The 13,513-nt window shown below is 48.4% G+C and overlaps 1 protein-coding gene across 3 annotated transcripts in view; it reads right to left on the reverse strand.

Annotated features, from left to right (window-relative positions):
- The window catches only part of ASTN1 (astrotactin 1), a 295,645-nt gene that overhangs the window by 19,620 nt on the left and 262,512 nt on the right, over positions 1-13,513 (reverse strand). For all 3 annotated transcript variants that reach the window (XM_040984224.1, XM_040984223.1, XM_040984222.1), the window contains exons 17-20: positions 10,619-10,887; positions 7,137-7,270; positions 4,096-4,247; positions 2,952-3,087 (exon numbers count right to left, since the gene is read on the reverse strand). In XM_040984224.1, coding sequence (XP_040840158.1) covers positions 2,952-3,087; positions 4,096-4,247; positions 7,137-7,270; positions 10,619-10,887 — 691 coding nt within the window. The remainder of the gene's footprint in view (positions 1-2,951; positions 3,088-4,095; positions 4,248-7,136; positions 7,271-10,618; positions 10,888-13,513) is intronic.

A 13,513-nucleotide genomic window follows, 5' to 3' on the forward strand; every position in this document is an offset into this window, starting at 1 on the left:
CGCTTGCTAATTTGATAACATGATGATTTTTCCACTTGAGAAGGAAATGCCCTTAGATGTGGGATTTAAGCATCTTAACATGTGCCCTAAGCACCTAACTAAACAGCCACCCACCACAAGATCTACATGCTGATGGGCATGGGGGAACCCTAAGCTTCCTTGCAGAGACACCTGCATGGTCCGTCCAGTCCCTTGTTGCTCTCCCTTTCATGGTGGACAACAATAAGTGTCCAATAATTGCCCTGTGCTGAATAATCTGCTTGCTGATTATGCCCAGAAAGGCAGTGGCTGTTCTGGGTACATATGCGGCAATGACCTGGAGGACAGGCAGGTCACCTCCCTACTGTGAAATGAAGGTGTTGGAACAGGTACACTCTAAGATCCCGCTAATCCAGGGGGCATGGGTCTGTCTCAGAAGAGCATCCTTCAATGCAGCTGAGCCAAATCATAAGATGGCAAAAGCAGCCAGCTGAAAGGTACTTGTGCCTCCACAAAGCTCGAAGAGCCAGCTCTGGGCTGCAGTGTGATGGAGTAAGACCCTGGAACAGCCAGGAGTAAAATGCATTGTGTGAACAAAACACAGGCCTCCCTTGGCTCCTGTGTGCTGGCACCTCCCCAAACCAGCAGGGCGGTTCTGGACAAGTCACTCGGTGTCCTCAACTCTAAATGGAGAACAATAATGATTACAGGAAGTCACTCCTGTTAAAACGAAGACTTCCATTTTGGTCTTGCCATGGTCACTTGCTGGTTAGAAGCTCAGCTAGGCTTGGGGCCAGGTAGTCTCAACTCCTCCTTTTGGTTGCTTTTCCTACCAAATGAACTTTGCGGAGACAGACAAGGATACTCCCAGGCCCGCCCATATCGTCCTCTTCCTGTGATCTGTAGCACCACCTAGTGGACGTTCGCAGTCCTCTCTCCGCAGCCTCACGTCCAGCTTCCGACTTCTTCCAACAATCAACTTTGACACAAGTCCTTGTTCTTCAACACATAGGAGGGGACTACCAGAAGACCACCAAGAAGCGCAAGATGGAAGGAGTGGCTGGCCTCAAGTCTTTGATCAGGAAATGTAGCCAAGTCAGGGCAAAGTGAGGAGGGTCTTTAGAGGGGCTCTTGTCGACAGGTCTAAAACACAGTCGTGCCAGACTCTCGCTCACTGGAGCACTGAAATTCCTGACCGACAGCTGTGACCTGGTGACAGGAATTACCTAGTCCTTATTATGTTATAAATTTCACTGACATTGAAACATTAGCTTGCAGTCTGTTTTCCCAGATCCTTGTTCAGGCAAAACTCGCCTTTTTCCCGAACAAAGGGCCCAGGAACAAGAAACTGGACGAAGTTCACGGCCCAGTCTCACGGAGACGACGACATCCGTTGGTCTTGGCACCATCGCCTCTGTCTGTATGTTGCTTGGCTTGGTGTCTTTTGTTTCCATGCTTAAAGGCCCGTGGTTAGTCCTGTTCCTCCTTATATTGAAGGCATTCACCCTGTACTTCCAAGTGCACCTTGCAGTCAGTGGCACTCCAATTGTCAAGAGCTTTTTATCTTGTGACCGCTTAACTGAAGAAACAGGAATGATTTATTCTGGAAGCCTTGCCTCTGTTCTTATGACCTCATCTATAAACTGTTAAATGTTTTTCATGCTGATGGGGTCGAGAGGTCCCAGAACTCCATCACTACGGATGCTGCTTGAGCAGCAGATTTTCCATCATGAATTAGATTCTGTTACTGTCTCACATCTTTTGGCATCTTCTATGTCTCTGCTTCACAAATATTTTACAACTGTTCCCAGGCCAAACAGAAAATGGACGAAGAGTTCACCAAAAAAAAAAAAAAAAGGCTTGTTTTAAGTTCCATATATATATATTTCACTGTATCTTCTTTGAAAAAAAAAATGCTGACCAATTCTACCCTCTACAAATGATTTCAATGTCCCTGGAGCCAGCTTTCTAAAGCAAACTTCTTGGTATCCCAGTCCTTTCCTCCGAAAAGAATTTATAATCTACTCTGATTTAATGGCTTTCACTTTATTTTCCCACTCTCACTGCTGGTACCGCTTCATGTACTGAAATTCCATAAAACCCAGTTCAGATGACACCTGTTCTCACTGGAACTTAGCATCCCCTTTCTTTCTTTTTCTTCTCCTACAGCATATGCTTCAGTTTTTCCATCTCCCTATTCTGCTGTAAACTTCTTCAGAGATAAAGGTTGTGTTGTCTTTTTCCAGGGACTAAGCTTTGGGGAAGGTGCTCTGTTATACTCGTCTGGATAAAATTTCAGAGTCTGGAATTCTGTTTCTGTAATTCAGGCTCAGGTCAGGGGAAGCCCCAGATCAAGGTGTTGGCAGGTCTGGTCCTTAAGCAGCTCTAAATATCTGCTCCATGCCTCTCTCCTAGTTTCTGGACGTTGCCAGCAATCTTTAGTGATCTTTGGTTTGTAGGCTCAGCACTCCGTTGATTCCACTACTTCCACACAGTGTCCTTTTACTTATTTCTTTGTTAAATTAAAGAAAAAAAAACCCAAAGATTTAACAAACATTTAAGATACATATATTTACTAGGTACTGTGTAATGCCACATGTGTATACTGTGTGATGTCGAAATGAAGCATATTTATCTCCTCAAACATCTGCCATTTATTTATGGTAAAATCACTCATAACCCCATCTTCTAGTTTTCTTTTTATAAGAGAGAAATATATAACATAATAAGATTGTCTCTTGTCTCTCGCCACCTGCTTTGAGTCAGGATCAGCTTGGTTGAAGCAGATATTTCAGAGAGTAAGCCCACAGATGAAAAATCTCTCTGCCTCTCTCTCTCTCTCTCTCTCTCTCTCTCTCTCTCAAATTCAGAAAATCATTTTTACAAGGTGAAGTAAGGAGTTGCCAAAAAAACAACAAACAAATGCCTGTGACTTCCAGAGCAGGCTGCCCAGACAGAGGTGTGTTACTCACATGTAAATGGTGTCAGGCTCCAGGCACCGTATGATGAGAGAGATGGTGCTGGCCTGCTTGTCGGGAACTTGCGAGGGCATAGCACATGGCGACTTGGCCCCAGAGATGATGTCATCCACAAAACTCAGCACCGTTTCTGCCCACAGGGGAGGAGAAGCAAAAGGTGTGAGAAAACGCGATAGCTGTGCAAGGAGGAGAGCTGCATCAGTTCAAGGAGGGCTTTAGGTCAACACCATCGCATTAATTCCTAGGAGGCAATGACCTGCAAGGCATGGTCTTCTGTTTCATGTTCAGCTATTCAGTGTATATAGATATTTGTCTCAAGTTCAGCTCTGTGACTCTTTGAGGAAGGATTCTTTGTTTGGAGCAGTGGTCACTGTCGCCCCCAGTAGAGCCCCTGGAGGTCAGAGGGAGGCCAGCTGCCTATGCAGGGCAGTTGTGAGGGTCACTGCTTGCTGTCTGTCCTGACCTGGATGGTGGTCTTCACCCCCGTGGTGGAAGCCACACCTCATTCTTAGGTTTTGGGAATTACTTGGTTGGTCTTTTCCTAGGTGTAGACATTGAAACGCTAAGGCATGGAACATTTGTTGTGGGGTGTTCCCTTCCAGGCGCCTCCCCCTCCCCCTCTTCTAGCCAAACTTGACAAAAGCAGAGTTTGCGTTAGGACAAGACATGGGGCAAGCCCATCTGTTTGCACATGCCTTTGCCTGGAGGCTGGAGGGTGTTATTAGTCAAGGAAATTTTTTTTTTTTTTTTCTGTAATCATGGCAGTGGTTAGCAGGGACTTGTTTCCTAATTGTGGGCTAGGCTAACGAGCATACTGTGCTGTGGTTTCTCTGTGAGTGTGCCTAGAGGCAATGAAATGGACACCTCTTTTATAAACAAAAAGAAGAGCAGAATCAAAACAAGATTTTGTCAAATGCTCACCATGCAAAAAAAAAAAGTCTGAAAGAGACAAGATGGCTGCTGCATACACATCGTTGTTTCTTGTCCCTGCCTGGTCCTTCCTGCACTGCCCTGAGACACCAATGCCCCGGACCAAAACTACAAGACAGCAAGGACCTTTTGCTGTCTGGGAAATTGTTTTCTGTTCACTAATTTGGAGCAAGACACGCTCCTGAAATGTGGGACGTGGGACACTCACCTGTCTCCACTTTGGAGTGGTCCATCCGGTCTGTGACTTTCTCTTGCCGGACGAGATAATCGACAATCTGCACGCCGATTGGTGGCTCTGAGTGCTCCCACTCCAGGACCACCAGGGTGCTGCTGGGTTCGTGCACTGTGGACAGTCTCAGCCTGCGGGAGGACAGAAGGGGACATGAACAGGCACCTGCTGGAGACCTGCACGCACTGCCAGCTCACCAGCTCATGCTTGTCCATCAGCTTCTAAAATGCTCTCTTGGATAACCTGTCTGTCTCATTAAGCAGTAAGGTGCTTCAGATCATCTGAGGTCTGTTTCTGTAACCAAGTGCCCATTACTGATTGGAACGCAGCAGATACGTGTAAATAAACAAACAGTATAGATGAATCCAAGATGAATGAAAAGCTGCCTGTCACATGGGTTGGAGGATGGGGCTTCTAGGGGAGTTTCCTTTAGATGGCTTGAAATGTGATTTGGGAAATCTGCTCTAGAGAATGGCACCACGTCTGTGAAGTCGGTAGAAAGGCCTCCGGCTGGGATACCCAGCAAATCTTGCATTAACAAGGATGCAGTCAGTTTGTTGTCATAGAATTCTCATTGTCTTCTTTCCCACTAGTGTGAATACTGGAAGATCCCCCCTCTCAGTACAGTTGCTAACACATCTTCACCCTGGAGTCCACTGGCTGGGTTTGGAAGCAGGCTCAGTTTGGAAATGACATATAAAGCTTTTATTTGATCTTGTGTCAAGTTCTCCTTGGAATACTACCCCATGCCCACTCACTCAGATTCTAATTCCAGCATTTATCTCTACTTTCAAATTTCAGTGAATATTTTACTTCCTGCTTTCTCCAATTCAAAGTGTTCATTCACTTGCCTTGCCAGCTCATACTTCTTGTACCTTGTAGAAACTCAATCATTATTGGCATTTGCTGGTATGAATCTCCAACGTGTCCAACTGATGTTGATATGCCACCTTGTTCCGACTTCCTGTATGTTTCTCGGGTTTCCTTCTTGCTTCCACTGAATTCTTGGAATTTTCCCCATTTCTGCTTGGTCCAGCTTCACTCCTTTGTAACTTTTCTGAGGTTCACCCTGCACATGGTTCCTGGCTCTCATGACCAACACAGTCCTGTCCCACCTAAGCTTCACTTTGCTCACAGGTGCTTGTCAGTGGTAAGCAGCTCCGAATGGACCACACTGCGCCATCAACAATTTTGAAATCAAACGCACCTATCACTGGCAAGGATGAGCTCAGTGTAATGCTACGTAAGATCGTGTTTAATTCCCTCGAGCGAATCAGAAACGCACGATGATATGTGCAGCCATAGCCATGAGTGATGTGGACTTCAACAAGAAATCATGGGAGGCTGTGGCAACAATTATAAGAAGTTCAACCAGTGGGAAAATAATGCAAAACATGTGTTCTGCTGTTGGTGGCTAATTATGAAGGAGTGCATGCTTTGCATATTACGTTGCATGTAATTTTGGGAATACACCCAAAACAGTGCGGATATTGACAAATTCATTAATGAGAGCCACATGCAGGGTGTTATTTTGAAGAAAAAGCATTAGGAACTTTAAGTAAGTCTTTCTGAGAAGTCAAATTCTTTGAAAATATGGTCTAAGGCCTACCTCTGCTGGGACCACTGTGTATATTACCTACATGGGCGTGTGTAAAATTAGAGTGAATTTCTGCTTCCAACTGCGAATGAAGATGCAAGTGCCTGAAGCGAGCTACTGAAGGAGGTCAGCAGAATTGAGAAGAATGTGACGCCCTCAATGAATATTTCCTGTTTATGAAAAATGCAGCCTGCTTTTGTCTTTAGCCATGACGTTTAGAGGTGAAATCCCTTCTTTGACCTAGTGGCCTGAGCTTGTCTCCACCCACCTGCCACCTCTTTGGAAGCTTCACCAGTCTGCTTCCAAGTTGGCTTCCTGCTGACATGGACTAAAGGCACAAGATTCTCCCAGTTGCTCCCTTTCCACCAAGAGGCTCAAGTCATGACTGTAGAGAACAAGAAGCCATGGAGTAATGTATCTAAAACCACCTTCATGGGGGAGGGGGAAAGAAGACTAAGTAAGATGGACTACATACATTACCCTCTTCACCCTGTAAGTGCAGACATTCCTAAAGGCAGACCTCTGCCCTTCACAGATGACCCTGGCTCCACAGCATTCTTTTTCGGGTCATGTTCCTTCTTTCATTCACTTGAGTGATCGAAAGTGTGTCTCTAATGCAGACTTGGTGTAGAGCGCAACGTCAGCATTCACCCTGCGTATTGGACGTCTCTGCAGAAGGACCCCACCGCAACTCCAGACAATCCCGAAAGGACAGCCTCCTCCGCAAGCCTGGGAGTCCTCCAGGGTTGCTCTACTCAGGTGTAGCCTGTTCATCTTCCCAACGCGCAGGTCACAAACACATACGTCCACTTTCAGATTTCCTTTCCTCTTCAATCTGCACTGTCAATGTCAGTAAGCCCGACTGGGTCCACCCCAACAGCTCTGCGTTTCATCCCCTCCACACGGTCAGGGCTAAGGTATAGCCTCCTGGCCAGGGCTCTGCTTCTACTACAGAATCTTGGAAAAAATGCATCTGCTTGAATCCATGTCCTTGTCGGGTAAGTGGAATGTGTTAGCATTGCACAGCTGTTCCAAACAGTGCTTGGCACCCAGTAAGAACCTGAGAGATGACAGACTCATTTGTCTGCCTCAGAACTCATCTGAGCTCTCCCACTTTCTCCCTATTATCTTCTGCCTGTGGTGGCCCCTCTTTCTTCACCTTCCAAAACAAGAACAGGTGCCACCTTCTCCATGAAGTCTTTATCATGGCTCAAATTTAGACTTGATCATCTCTCTTTATGCCTTGTTTTAAAAATGTCAACCACTTTCCCTGTAACCATTTGAGCACCAGCCTCCTCTACAGAGTAGTTACAATGTCATGTTCTTCTCTCTGTTTGTCAGTTACCAACCTAGCAGAGTTTTGCAAGTAACAGACACTCAGAATCTTTTTGGCGAAATGAGATATGCATAAAGAGAAGCTCACACAGGCTGGGGGAGAGGCGCACAGGTGGGAAGTCCGTCAGCTCCAAATGCAGTGGAGTCACAACGGCACCAGTCCTCGATGACATCTCCAGTCCCTGAGCACCAGAGGGAGCTCATGGTGGCCTCCTGCAGGAGCTGCAAGGCAGAGAGCAGGGTCAGTGTGTTGGGAAGCCCAACTCAGGTCAGCAGAAGCCAGGGAGAGAATGTCAAGGGTCTGAAAGGCTCAACATCATGGCAAGTCAGCAGGTTGTATTGTCAATCTATCACTTACGGGTAGAGATTATTTTGGTGTGTCCCTCTCTCTTTAGTGTAACGGTTAATCCTCAGGACGCTTTAGGCAAGACACCCACCGACATGATCAAATTCTCAACCCATAGAGGGCAAGGACTAGGACTGCAAACATCCTAAAGCCAATTGCTTCAAAGCTCTTTCTACCTTCAGTGATCACTGCTCTGTGGCGAGATCCTCCTATCTGAATCTCGGGGTCCAGATCAATGCGCAGAGTTGAGCGATGAGAAGACTCTAGAGGGAGCCCTCTTGGAAAGGAACAGTTAAGGAAATCACGTCTTTCTTAGTATCTACAATGTGCCAGCCATTATATAGGGAATCTATGTAGGTTATCAGATTTAAGCCAGATTCCTGAAAAAAGTAGGATTTTAAAAAGTATATTGGTTTTTATTGGAAAGGCAGATTTACAGAAAGAAGGAGAGACAGAGAAAGATCTTCCACCTGCTGGTTCATTTCCCAAGTGGCCACAATGGCTGGAGCTGAGTTGATTTGAAGCCAAGAGCCAGGAGCTTCTTTTAGGTCTGCCACACAGGTGCAGGGGTCCAAGGCCCTGCGCCATCCTTGACTGTTTTCCGAGTTCACAAGCAGGAAGCTGGATGGGAAGCAGGGAGCTGGATGGGAAGCAGGGAGCTTGGTGGGAAGTGGAGCAGCTGACACAAGAATCAGTGTCCATGGAAGAGCCCAGAGATTACAGGAGAGGATTAGCCAATTAAGCCATCATTGCCAGGCCTGAAAAAGGTAGAATTTTGCATTTTTTTTTTAATTTAAGGAGATGAGCTGAATGCTCAAGCTAAGTGCACATCCATCTGTTAGCAGTGTACCATCACTGAGATCCACAGGAATTATATAAGAGAAAAGCATTACTCATAACCTAGGGGAAGGTCCATAATCAGGTAATCAACTCTGAGAATAAGTGATGTGTGCTTGAGAAAACCTACAGACATGGACCACAAGAGTTGCATCAAGGAACAGCAGGGCTGACCCTGCCCTTCATAACAGGGGCTCTTGGAGTAGGGCTTGCTAATGGCAGAAGTATGGGAAAGAACAAGATGTGGTAGAGATCTGTAAAGCTTAGAAGGATTGGATGCATGGAAAAAAAATCATGCTATTTAAGGAGGAACAAGAAGTCAAGCTTGCAAAATGGAATATAATAACCTAGCCCTGTAAGGGAAGATACAACTGGATCATGAACTGCCTTACGATGACTTTGATGGACTGTGCTCAGGCCATAGTGGATCAGTGCGACTAGAGAGTCTAACAGAGACTAGCGAGAAGACCACTGCAGTCTAGTGGTGCACCAAGGTTACAAGCCGTGGCTGAAATAACCAGGTGACGACAGAGGCTACCACGAAAAGCAGATGGGTTTAAGAAACAGCTGTGGCTCTTGGTGATGGGACAGATGTTGGGAATGATATGAAAACTCTAGAAAGTGTCTGTATTCTCCAGTCTGGAACATTTAATGGAAGCAAGAGAGAAATGCGAGATAGAGGGGGAGTTGGGAACTCAAGTCTGTTGAGGTCCATCGGTTCTATGGCCTGAGCTAAGGAAGAAAGGAGAAGAAATGTGTGAGAATGACTGAGCTTCAGCCAGGGCCACCATGTCCGTGTGATACCGTGCGTCTGCGAGCCCAATGCAGCCACATGGAAGGCAGCTCCTCATCCCCTCTGAAGCCCGCGGCAGGGCGTGGCAAACAGGGCATCCACAAAGGGGTCTGCCACCTTCCTCCTGTGACTGAGCCCCTCCAGAAAGCAGGGGTCGCCTACCCTCTTCTCCCACCACGCTCTCGGGGTACCTGTAACCCCACTGTCCCCACGCCAGTGACATGAGAGACCTAGAGAATCAGCCACAGCAGCCGTAGGCAGTTCCTGGGAGGACTGGGCACTGGGCTTGTGTCTCTGCAGCTTTGTCTCTATAGCAACAGAAGCCCCTCCTTCTTTTAATCCTTTCAGCACTCTTCTTCCTCACCTCCAGGCATCTTCCTCCCCACTGCTCTTCCCTCAGCCACCTATACCAGGCTGAAGAGGAACTGGCTAGCCATAGGAACACTTGGTCTTTCTGTTCCTGTGAAAAACATTATTTTCAAACGTGCAATCAAAAATCTGTGATAGAGGCAGGTGGGTGAGAGAAAGACGCACACACACAGACCCCTCCTGTGGTCTCAGCATCACATGTGAGACACACTGTGACACATCAGGGGTTCCTAGAAAGAAGAAAGGGAAAGCAATTATCGCCCCACCCTCCAGGGCTCAGCCCTCCTCCTGGGACTCTCACCGGCCTTTGCCTGGAGGGGCTCAGCCCTCAGGTGGGGTAGGGATGGGGCAGCTCCTCCAGGACTCTCCCCTGCCTTTGCCTGGAGGGGCTCAGCCCTCAGGCGGGGGAGGAGCAGGAGCAGCTACTCCAGGACTCCCGCCCGTCTTTGCCAGCAGCCTCACAAGTTGCATTGGGCGCCTCTTGGTTTTGCCTTTGTCCTGGTCCTGTGTTGCTGTGTGAGCCTCCACTCAATCCTTGAGGAAACGGCCCAGTCCCTCACTCTGTCTTTGCTCTGCTTCTCCTTGGGCTCCACCAATTTCCTCCTGGAATCTTGGGAAAGGAAGAGGCAGTGGCAAGAGCAGAGTGGGAATTCTCCTGACCAAGCAGGCTAAGGAAAGGCAGGAATCTCTGCAGGGGCCTGGGACTGGGTTCTCGGAGCCACAGTGACAGCAGGAATCCACCTGCCCCTCACCTAGGCCCTTCCTTCAATCTTGAGCCTCACAAGAACCCTGTCCTCCAGCTGCAACTGGCCTCAAGCTTGAATCAGTTAGGGGAGCTGGTACACCACCTGGGGTGCCCAGGGAAGGGAAACAGAAGTTGGTCCTGTCCTCATGTCTCACCTCTGGGCACGAGTATTAGTTCCTTGTAAATGCTGTGACTCCCAGTCTACCTCCCTCGCAGCTTTTTCTGCTCAAAGACCCAAATGAGTTCTCTGCTGTGACCCCAGCATCCTACCACTGTGGGAGTTGAGGTTGCATTGACTGGACTTCATAGTGCAAACGTGCACACCTAAGCAAACTGGCTGCCAGGATTTGTTGACAAACAAAATGCCTTGCTAGCCAAGGTCCAACATGGAGCCTAGCTGCACCTGTCACCCCCTTGGGCTGCACAGAAAGCCTTCCAGTGCTGCTGAAGCCACCCAGACAAGAGTGCCAGAAGTCTCACCCTCTGGGTCTGGTTGTTGGTCACCAATTCATAGATGGGGGCAGCTCTGGTCACTTCCAGTAGAACCGGCTCGGCAGGGGTGTCAGGACTGGAAGTCACATGACACAAGGGGCAGGACGAGGGGCACCGTCCCTTGCTCTGGCACTCCATGCGGACTCCAGCTGCCATGCGTTTGGTCCCAGAGTCAGACAAACTTGCGATGTATTCTGGAAACGTCAGCATCTTAGGGTCTCTTTCCCGCTCCTCCGACTCATCTGATGGCGAATTGCCTGCCAGACACAAAAGGAAAAGAAACTGTCAGGCAGACCAAGTAGCCGGGGCAGGCGTGGCCTTGTGGCCCTGACCTGCTGGAGCCCCGTTCTCGAGAAATCAGGAAAGGCCACATAGCAGGTGGGAATGCGATCCCATCATCTCAGCCATTCTCCCAGTGACCCATGAGTTGGAAATGGTCGTTTTTAGATTGACACGAGAGTGCCTCCCATTTGAGAGTCTCCAGTTCCACAGACTTTATCAGAGGGTCCCCCAGGATCTTTATCAGAGGGTCCCATATCACAGTCAAGAACCAGTAATGTCTTAGGACTCAGTTTCCTCACAGCGCCCACCTCTGGCAGTGCCAAGTAAACAGATGGCAAGTCTTTCTAAGAACATCTGGTACAGTGACTGACACCTGCCAGGTCATCACTAGAACCATCTGAAGCCTAACCATAGCTAAGGTGTACGGGGCCAGCGAAACGAGGCAAGTGAGGTCTCTTTGGGTTTCTGGCTGGAAGGATGATACAGGAGCTTTGTAAAACAGTCCACTCTTCCAGGGCCCAAGGAGCCCTGCCCTTCTGCCCCTGTCTGCCGCGTCACAAGAGCCCGTGTGCATCCCATAGGCACACATCACCAGCGGCTCCACGGACCTGGGATTCCTCTTGGGCCCTGAGGCCAAGTAATGTCTCTTTAGGGACCATGCATATGGGACATCATTTATTCCTCATTTGCATCTGCTTATTAGGCTTTCTACCTGGACTCAGCAAACATCAGAACAATAATCTCAAGGAAAGGCCCATAAGCCCACAGCAAAGACTCCTCCAATGACTTTACCCACAGGTGAATTCTGCTGTGTTGACATTCAACGCAGCTATCCCCACAGCCGTGAGCCTTGGTCAAACAGCCACCATCTGAGCCAGGGCCCTCCTCCTCCCACCCCTGGTGAGGCCACCTGCTGCAACCTGTAATAGGATTGGGCCAGGAGCCGGAGTGGGCAAAGTGAGGTCTCTGCTGGGAACAAATAGATCTTCATTCAGCAGGAAGAAAAATAAAACATTTTAAATCCTGAAACGCATACAATTCCTTCGGAGTGAGATTTCTGGGGGCCTCATTCGATTGGGAAGGGTCTTGGGGCGAACTCCTTGGTATAGACCTTGGCTAAGGGAAGCCCTTAGACCCTTAGGTGTAGACCCTGTGTGGGAAGCCCTTGTCCTCTGTGGAAGGAGCAGGAAGAGCAATTCCAGACGGTGACCACCAGGTGGCGGCATCAGGCCTAGAATGACTTCCGAGAAGCACAGACCCGATCCATTTTGTGGAATCACTCAGAAAATAAATGCATGGCATATCAGAGCTGCTTTAAAAAAGTTGCAGCCGTACGAGTTTTCTTTTCCAGTCAAATAATGAAAAACGAGGGTGTAAAACAATACCGTGACACATGCGAGGAGGAAAAAAAAAAATAGAAGGTACCCATGCAGAAAAATAAAAACTTCTTCAATATCCTTACGGCTGAGTAAAAGTTACCTCGGAAGGGAAACTACGGGACACCAAATTCCCTTTCTGCCACCTTGAATCCCATAATCCCAAGGCATTCCCTCTGCCCTGGCGTTGCAGATGCATACAGCCCAGCCAGCGTCTGCTTTGCCCTGACCCTACGGAGCTGCAAAGTTTGCGAGGCTGTGGACAAGAGAGGGCTAGGATGGTGGGTGCAGAACAAGATGGTGGGTGACCACTAAACCCTCTGTGAAAACATACAAGTCTATAGGAAAAAGGCCCCTGGCCAAAGCCACCTGCACCCCTACTGAGCTTGTCCCAGACAGAGGGACATAACTCAGAGCCAGGAGCTGGCCAGGCTATACCTGTTTGCAGGAGAAGGAAAAACATCTTCTAGGGGCGATTAAAGATACAACTGGGAAATAAGCCTTAAAGTGATGGAGGCCAGAACCGAAAGCCCACATTAACCTGCCTGAGCCTCAGGAAAGCACCTACAGTTGTGAGTTGTGTGGCAAGGCATGGGACAGCCGTTCAAAGCTGCAGGTCATCCAACACCTGCTTTTAACCCCTGCCATCTTGGCGTTGGGGGTGGAGATTTCCGTGCGGTTCTTCCCTTCAGTCACCTATTCCTTGTACAGTTTCCTCTTCCGTCTTCTGGTGTCTGCAGCCTGAGTGAAAGGTGTTCCAGGAACACCTGAGGTCCTGAAGCTGTCTCCTAGTGGAGTGAATATTCCATGTCCATCGGTCCATGGTCCCTGCTCCTAAGAAACTGGCTGCCATCAATGCCCCAGAGAGCATCTTTGACAGTAGCTGCTGTGATTAAGAGTGGGCATTCGAGGTCCAGTCCCCCCAACTTGCAGAATGTACCCCGTGGCTCCCAGCAGGGCTCCTGAGTCAGACCCTGACAAAGAGCAATGGAACACACAACCTGGAATGCAGCTAACAGCCCTAAAACTGCAAAGCATTTTGCAAATTCGGTTTGCTATAAATAAATGCCATTTGCTTTAGGCTAAATCTGTATCCTACAGCACACAGTAGATGAGTTCTCCAGCAGACTCCTGGTAGGAGAATATTGGCATCCTTAATGCTGTGGATCAGATCCTGGATGGGCCCGTGGCTCTAGACTTGCTCGTGTTGACCCACCCAGATGTG

The sequence above is a fragment of the Ochotona curzoniae genome, unplaced genomic scaffold (genome assembly GCF_017591425.1).
Source record: "Ochotona curzoniae isolate NIBS_2020 unplaced genomic scaffold, NIBS_Ocur_1.0 contig_4105, whole genome shotgun sequence".
NCBI classification, from domain to species: Eukaryota; Metazoa; Chordata; class Mammalia; order Lagomorpha; family Ochotonidae; genus Ochotona; species Ochotona curzoniae.